The 8,718-nt window shown below is 50.7% G+C and overlaps 1 protein-coding gene across 1 annotated transcript in view; it reads right to left on the bottom strand.

Moving 5' to 3' along the window:
* Positions 1-7,531, bottom strand: part of MYBL2 (MYB proto-oncogene like 2) — a gene marked incomplete at its 5' end in the record, with an annotated part of 46,096 nt that extends 38,565 nt beyond the window's left edge. Inside the window, 3 exons of the mRNA XM_008065520.1 lie at positions 1,127-1,347; positions 5,882-5,974; positions 7,460-7,531. Of these exons, the coding sequence (XP_008063711.1) occupies positions 1,127-1,347; positions 5,882-5,974; positions 7,460-7,531 (386 nt within the window). The remainder of the gene's footprint in view (positions 1-1,126; positions 1,348-5,881; positions 5,975-7,459) is intronic.
* Between the last annotated feature and the right edge of the window lie 1,187 nt (positions 7,532-8,718).

The raw sequence follows: 8,718 nt of genomic DNA, 5'->3' as shown, positions 1-8,718 counted from the left end.
CTGTGGTGGCCAGGAGCGGCCACTGCACTCCAGTCTGGGCGACTGAGTGAGACTCCAACTCAAAAAACAACAACAACAACAACAACAACAAAAAATACTGGGGCAATAGAGTGGTATGGTGGAGGTGGGAAAGTCTAAAATATCTAAATCTTCTCCCGCAGCAGAAGACTAATATATAGAATACAATTTCATTTATAAAGATGGGGCTAAGTATCAGAAGAACGCAAAAAAACTGAGTCTGTTTTAGTAGACTGACTTACAGAGTGGAGACAAGGACTGATGCTTGTCATTATAGCCCTTTTAGTAGGTTATAGTACCACTTGATTTTTGTCCTTTTTTTCCTTCTGGGGAAAGCTCATCTCCTAACACCCACAGCCCCTTTCATATCAGCTCAAGAAACGGATCCAAAAGGGAAAGGGGCAACCAAGGAAACACAACTTGGGAACAGGATGAAAGCTGGAATCTAGGCTTCCCAATCTCCTGCTGAGGACTCCCTGTCACCATCTGTCCTATTTATTTATTTATTTATTTATTTATTTATTTATTTATTTATTTTGAGTTGGAGTCTCACTGTATCACCATCTGTCCTTTTATTTATTTATTTATTTATCTGAGTTGGAGTCTCACTGTATTGCCTAGGCTGGAGGGCAGTGGAACACTCACGGCCACCGCAACCTGGACCTGCTGGGCTCTGGCGATCCTTATGCCTCAGCCTTCCAAGTAGCTGAACTATAGGAATAAGCTACCAAGCATGCCCGGCTAACATTTTGACTTATTGTAGAGGTGAGGTCTTGCCAAGTTGCCCAGGCTAGACTTGAACCTGTGAGCTCAGGCAATTCTCTCACCTCAGCCTCCCAAAGTGCTGGGATTATAGGTATGCGCCACCACGCCTGGCTTCCATCTTCCTTTTAAGCTGATGGATGTCAGGGCCTTCCTGGGGAGAACACCACTCCCTCCTGACTACGCATGCCTCTGGGAGCCCTGGAGCTAAGTCTGGGAGTTAGAGAACAAGAGTACAGGACCAAAGTACCCACCCCTAGGAACTCTCCACCAGAAACACTAGCCTGACCCTCTGGGAACATCACCCAACCCCATCCAGACCCTGAGTCCTCAGAAGGCGACTCACCTCCCTGGCAGCATCTTGGCAATCTCTGCCCAGCGGTTGCCCAGCACCTTGTGGGCTTCGCAAATGATGCGGTCCTCCTCCTCAGTCCAGCAGGACTTTTTCACCTCGGGGTTGAGGTGATTGTGCCAGCGCTCACGGCACTGCTTCCCCAGTCGGCCCTTCAGGTGCTTGGCAATCAGCGTCCACTGCTTCGTGCCGTACTTCTTGACCAGCTCAATGACCTTGGAGAAAAGCCTCAGTGAAGCCAGCAGGACTTGCCTCTCCCTCGCCCCCCACCCCCAGAGCACTCATGTCCACACGAGCCTTGCCACAGCCGTGAAAAGTTCCGCCTACCAGCCGGGCTCAGTGGCTCAGCTTGTAATCCCAGCACTTTGGGAGACTGAGGCAAGTGGATTGCCTAAGCCCGCGGGTTCAAGAACAGCCCGGGCAACTTGGGGAGACCTCCTATCTACAATAAAATTTTTAAAATAGCTGGGCGTGGTAGTGCATATCTATAGTTCTCGCTATTCAGAAGCCTGAGGCAGAAGGATCGCCAGAGTCCAGCAGGTCAACGCTGGGGTGGCCGTGAGCGTGCATGCCACTGCACTCCAGTGTGGGCAAAGGAGTGAGAGTCCAACTTAAAAAAAAAAAAAAAAAAAAGAAGTGGCATCTACCACACCCACCCGCGGGCAACATGGGAGCCACCAAGGTGGTTGCTGGGGATACCACTCAGAAAGACTTTGCACAGCTCATGGGCACCTGCAAAAGGAACTCACTACATCCCTGTCACTGCCTGGAATAAATCAAGGCCAAGAGTGTGCCAGAGGCTCTAGAGTGGCAATCAGACAAAGAATAAGGAGCTATGGTTGGACACAGTGGCTCATGCCTATAATCCCAGCACTTTGGAAGGCCGAAGTGGAAGATCTCTGGAAGCCAGGAGTTTGAGTCCAGCCTGGGCAACATAGCAACACACCCATTCCTATAAAAACTTAAAAAATGCCTGAATCCAGCAGGTCGAGGCTGCGGTAGCCAGGAGCATGCCACTGGGTAACAAAGTGAGACTCCAACTCAAAACAAACAAACAAACAAACAAAAAACCAAAAAACTGCCAGGCTCAGTGGCTCAGCCTGTAATCCCGTCTTTGGGAGGCTGAGGTGAGTGGATTGCCTGAGCCCGTGGGTTCGAGACCCGCCTGGGCAGCGAGACCTCATCTCTACAATAAATAAAAAAATCAGCCGGGCTCAGTGGCTCAGCGTGTAATCCCGCGCCTTTAGGACCCTGAGGTGAGTGGATTGCCTGAGCCCGTGGGTTCGAGACCCGCCTGGGCAACTTGGTGAGCCCTCATCTCTACAATAAATCAAAAAATTAGCCGGGTGTGGTAGCACGTGCCTGTAATTCCAGCAACTTGGAAGGTTGAGGTGGAAGGATCGCCGGGGCCCCAGCAGGTTGAGGCTGCGGTGGCCGGGAGCGGCCACTGCACTCCAGTCTGGGCAACAGAGTGAGACTCCAACTCAAAAAAAAATAAAAATAAAAAATCAGCCGGGCGTGGTAACGCATGCCTGTAATTCCGGCTACTTGGAAGGCTGAGGCGGAAGGATTGCCGGAGCCCAGCAGGTCGAGGCTGCAGTGGCCGGGAGCAGTCGCTGCACTCCAGTGTGGGCGACAGAGTGAGACTCCAACTCAAAAAAAAAAAAAAAAAAACTTAAAAAACTAGCAGGGTATGATGGTACACACCTGTACTCCCAGTTACTCAGGAGGCTGAGGAAGGAGGAGCCCAGGAGTTCAAGGCTGTAGTGAGTCATGATCATGCCACTACACTCCTGCCTGGACGACAGAGTAAGACCTTTTCTCAAAAAAGGGGGAGAGAGAGGGGAGGGGAGAAAAGAGAAAGGACCCAGAATCCTGCCTTCCTCTTCGGGGCTCAAACCAGTCAACTCACTAAGTAGGAAAGGGAGAAGAATGAGGAGGACCTGCACCTAGGGGCTCCAAGCCCATGGCACCCAAGTCTCACCCCCCAAAGCTAGGCCACACGAACTAAGGGAGAGAGAGAGACCTTTCTGCCTAGGCCATGCCCTGGCCTGCCCTAAGTCCTCCAACACCTCTGTGCAGATCAGGGGGCACAGCCCCCAGTCATGGTGCAAAATTTGTGGGAACCCTCACTCAGAATTCAAGCCACATATGTAGCCACCTGAGCCAGGCCAGGCCCCTTCTGTTCATCAGACACACACATTTCCTTTTTTCTTTTGAGTTGGAGTCTCATTCTGTCACCCAGGTTGGAGTACATTGGCTCGCTCACAGCCACCGTAGCCTTGACCTGCTAAGCTCAGGTAATCCTCCCTTTCAGCCTTCCAAGTAGCTGAAAGTAAAGGCACAAGCCACCATGCCTGGCTAATTTTTTAATATATTGTGGAGACAAGGTCTCACCAAGTTGCCCAGGCAATACTCTCGTCTTGGCTTCCCAAAGTGATGGGATTATAGGCGTGAGCCACCACATTCAGCTCCCATGTATATATATATATTTGTTGTTGTTTTGTTTTTGCTTTGGTCTCTTTTTGTTTTGTTTTGTTTTAGAGTTGGAGTCTCACTCTGTTGCCCAGGCTGGAGTGTGGTAGCATGCTCACGGCCACCGATGCCTTAACCTGCTGGGCTCAGATAAACCTTCCACCTCAGCTGGAACTACAGGCACGCACCTTTTTTTTTTTTTTTTTTAACTGTAGAGATGAGGTCTTACCAAATTGCCCAGGCTGGTCTTGAATCTGTGGGCTCAGGCAATCCTCTCACCTCCGGCCTCCCAAAGTGCTGGGATTATAGGCGTGAGCCACTGCACCTGGCCTATTTTTATATTTTATTTTGTTTTATTTTTTTTGAGTTGGCGTCTCACTGTCTTCCAGGCTAGAGTGCATTGGCACATTCCTGGCCACTGCAGCCTCAACCTGCTGGGCTCTGGCGATCCTTCCACCTCAGCATTCCAAGTAGCTGGAACTGCAGGTGTGCGCTACCACGCCTGGCTAGTTTTTTGTTTTTATTGTAGAGATGAGGTCTTGCCAAGTTGACCAGGGGGTCTCGAACCCGCGGGCTCAGGCAATCTACTCGCCTCAGCCTCCCAAAGTTCTGGGATTATAGGTTGAGCCACCGAGCCCAGCCTATTTTTATTTTATTTTATTTTTGTTTTGTTTTGTTTTTGAGTTGGAGTCTCACTCTGTCACCCAGACTGGATTGCAGTGGCCGCTGCCAGCCACTGCAGCCTCAACCTGCTGGGCTCCAGCGATCCTTCCACCTCAGCCTTCCAAGTAGCTGGAAGAACAGGCGCGCACTACCATGCCCGGCTAATTTTTTGTTTTATTGTAGAGATGATATCTCGCCAAGTTGCCCAGGTGAGTCTCAAACCCCCAGGCTCAGGCAATCCACTCATCTTGGCCTCCCAAAGCGTGGGATTATAGGCTGAGCCACCAAGCCCAGCCTATTTTTATATTTTAAAGACAGGGTCTTGCTCTGTCACCCAGGCTGAAGTACAGTGGTGCAATCATAGCTCCCTATAACCTTAAACTCCTGGGCTCAAGCAATCCTCCTGTCTCAACCTCCCAAGGAGCTGAGACTTCAGGTGCACACCACCACCTCTGTTCAAATTTTTTTATTTTTTGTAGAGATGAGGTTTCACTATGTTGCTCAGGCTGGTCTTGAACTAGCTTCAAGTGATCCTCCCAAAGTACCAGGATTATAGGTGTGAGCCACAAGGCTGGCCTGATTTTTTTTTTATGTGATTTTAAAACTAATTTTAAAATACCTAGTTCCTGTCACCTCCCTCTTTTCCCTGAGGCATGCCTACCACAGTGGAATGGTGTCCTCTGGGCTGACAACTGGGAGAAATATCAGAGATGAAAGAGCCGGGCTCGGTGGCTCAGCCTGTAATCCTGCGCCTTTGGGAGGCTGAGGTGAGTGAATTGCATGAGCCTGCGGGTTTGAGACCCGCCTAGGTAACTTGGCGAGACCTCATCTCTACAATAAAATCAAAAAAAAATTAGCCAGGAGTGGTAGTGTGTGCCTGTAGTTCCAGCTACTTGGAAGGCTGAGGCGGAAGGATCACCGGAGCCCAGAAGGTCGAGGCTGCGGTGGCCGGGAGCGGCCACTGCACTCCAGTCTGGGCGACAGAGCGAGATTCCAACTCAAAAAAAAAAAGAGATGAAAGAACTGCCAAGAGGTTGCCCAGGACAGCCACAACACTGTCTCTTCTGAGCTTGGAGGCATTCCAGTCCTCTCTGAAGTTTGGTCTCCCCACCTAGAAAATGGGGCTCATCACTCCTCCTTCTGCCCACCTCACAGGACTGCTATGGGGATCCAAGGAAAGAAGGCACATGTGAGGCCCTGTGCCTGTGAAGACCTTTGCATGATGAGGTCATTATGATCACCAAGGACAACAGCTGCTGCCATTTGCTAACAGCGTACCACGTGCTGGGCCGTGCAAGCCCCTTGCATGTATTACTTATTTAGCTCTCACAACGGCTCAGTACTGCTGCTGCTCCCCTCTATGGGTGGAGCCCAAGAAGCTGTGTAAGAGAAGCTGTGTAATCTGCTCAACAGTTCTCAAACTATGAGCAGGGAGGCCTGGAGACCGCGAGGTTAGGGCCAGGACAGCAGCAGTGTCCAGACCAGCTGGTGGAATGGCAACTCACACTCAGACTGATGCCCCACCAACAAGGAAGTGCAGCCTCACAGCCTCCAGATTCACTGGTGGCATGTGAAGGCCTACTATACACGAGGTACTGTCCTGTCAGTTACCGTTTGATCTTCCTCTTTGGTCCATGGCCCCTTGACAAGGTCTGGATTTAAAACCCTCAGCCACCGGTACTGGCATTGCTGGTCAGTGCGGTTCTGGGAAGAGAATAGAAATCCGTGAGAACTTCTGAGACCATGGCTGGGACGCTGGCTGAGAACTGGGTTCAGGGACCTGGGACCAGCCACATCTCAGGTGGAGGTGTCCTGTTCCACACACCCACCACACACTACAGAGTTACCTGTCAGAACACACATGGCTTCCCTCTGTTACAAGAAAGGGCAAATTCAGGCCCCAGTGGGGAGCCGTTTCCCATAGTCCAAACACAGGGGGGGCCACCCTCATGAGTCTTTAACTCCATAAGAGCCTTGTGGGTATGCCAGGGGTTCCTGCTTTCTTCTGGGAGAGCATTTTTATTCCTTAAACAGGTCCAATTACATGGGAAAAGGGTAGATGACAAAATGAGGCAGAAATGCGGCCAGACTAGGTGGCTCAGCCTGTAAGCCCAGCACTTTGGTAGGCCAAGGTGAGTAGATTGCCTGAGCCCATGGGTTCAAGACCAACCCGGGCAACTTAGCAAAATCTTGTTTCTATATTACATCAAAAATTAGCCAGAGCCGGGCTCGGTGGCTCAGCCTGTAATCCCGCGCCTTTGGGAGGCTGAGGTGAGTGGATGGCCTGAGCCCGTGGGTTCGAGACCCGCCTGGGCAGCAAGACCTCATCTCTACAATAAATCAAAAAATCAGCCGGGCGTGGTAGCGCATGCCTGTAATTCCGGCTACTCGGAAGGCTGAGGCGGAAGGATCGCCGGAGCCCAGCAGGTCGAGGCTGCGGTGGCCGGGAGTGGCCACTGCACTCCAGTCTGGGTGACGGAGTGAGACTCCAACTCAAAAAAAACACAAAAAAATTAGCCAGGTGTGGTAGCACACACCTGTAGTTCCGGCTACTCGGAAGGCTGAGGCAGAAGGATCGCTGGAATCCAGCAGGTTGATGCTGGGGTGGCAGTGAGTGTGCCATTGCACTCCAGCCTGGGCGACAGAGTGAGACTCCAACCCAAAAAAGAAAGGGGGGCAGAAATGGGTCTGGTGACTCAGTCCCTGAGCATCTTGAGGGACTCAGGCAGTAAGACAGCAGGTCCTACCATACCTCCTCCTTTCCAGACACCTGCAGATCTGGGGTGAGAGAAGCTGCAGCAGGGCCCCTCATCATCAGGAGGATGCGAGGACGTGGTGGCACCAGCCAGCCTTGCATGAAGCCAGCTAAAAGTATCGTTTCCCCTCAGTTTCAGTCTCACTGTTGAGAAACAGAGCATTTCTGCACTCCTGACTTGCAGGAAGACATGCAAACATGCCGCAAGTGTCTCAGAGGCTAAAGACCCTGGGCATGCTGAGGCAGCTGTGTGATATTTATCTTACAGTGCCTCAAGGACCGGTTTGGGAAGAAAGGTCCTATGAAAATGGTCTTATTTTGTTTCATCTGGTTTTGTTTTAGAGGGTCTAGATGGAAAGTCTGTCCCAGGCACAACATCTGGTCACCCAGATCCCTAGCCCTGGGGGAGAGGCCACAAGGGGGGCTGTACTCACAGGAAAGTGGCTGGCCAGGAACTTCCAGTCCTGCTGTCCAAACTGCCTCACCAGGGTCCTCAGCTGCTCATCCTGTCAACGCCAGAAAGACAGGGGCTCTGCTCATACACATGCAGAAAGCATGACAGGAGCCCATGACGGGACCCTCCAAGAGGAAGTCTCATTCACCCAGTCAGAGTAAACACCTGCTACATGCCAGGCGCTACAGTCACAGCACTGGGCAGCAACAGAACTGCCCCTGACCTCATGAGGTTGGTGGCCTACAAGGAGGCAGCTGCTAATCACAGGCTAACACAAACAAGAGTAAAGCCATGGAGAACAAACGAGTAAAGCCATGGAGACGTATATGGTGGCTACCTATTCAAGACAACCAAGGAACAGGTTCCAAGAAAATCCTGCAAAGCTGAAACACAGGAAGCAACTGGTGGGGACGAGGAGAGAGAGAAAGAAGAGGATTTAAGAGGGAATAAGCCAGCTCGGTGGCTCAGCCTGTAATCCCACGCTTTGGGAGGCTGAGGTGAGTGGATTGCCTGAGCCGGCGGGTTTGAGACCCACCTGGGCAACTTGGCAACATCTCATCTCTACAATAAATCAAAAAAATTAGCCGAGTGTGGTAGCGCACACCTGTAGTTCTAGCTACTTGGAAGGCTGAGGCGGAAGGATCGCCAGAGCCCAGCAGGTCGAAGCTGCGGTAGCCAGGAACGTGCCACTGCACTCCAGTCTGGGCAACAGAGTGAGACTCTAACTCAAAAAAAAAAATTAAAAAAATAAAAAACAAAACAAATAAAATAAAATAAAATAAAATATCCTCCTGAAAAGGGACCACTAATTCAGGAAACATGAATGTCACTACCATTATAAGTGAAAAAAGACACATAGAAAAGGGTACACACTATATGATTTCATGCATATGAAACTCTTGGAAACATAAACTAAGCTACAAAGGGCAAAAAGGTGGTCAGCGGTTGTCTGAGGCCAGTGGAGGAGAGAGGAAGGGACAGCAAGGTAGCAGGGAATGTTTTCAGACAATGGAAATATTTTAAAACTTGACTGCGCTGAAAGTTTCATGGTTGTACATACACATTTGTCAAACTGTACTATAAACAGTTGTTTTCAGGGTTTTTTTTTTGTTTCTTTTTTTTTTGAGTCGGATTCTCACTCTGTCGCCCAGACTGGAGTGCAGTAGCCGCTCCTGGCCACCGCAGCCTCTATCTGCTGGGCTCCGGCGATCCTTCCACCTCAGCCTTCCAAGTAGCTGG

The sequence above is a fragment of the Carlito syrichta genome, unplaced genomic scaffold (assembly GCF_000164805.1).
Source record: "Carlito syrichta isolate Samal-C Ts95f unplaced genomic scaffold, Tarsius_syrichta-2.0.1 Scaffold308593, whole genome shotgun sequence".
NCBI lineage: Eukaryota > Metazoa > Chordata > Mammalia > Primates > Tarsiidae > Carlito > Carlito syrichta.
This window is presented reverse-complemented; position numbering and strand designations above follow the sequence as displayed.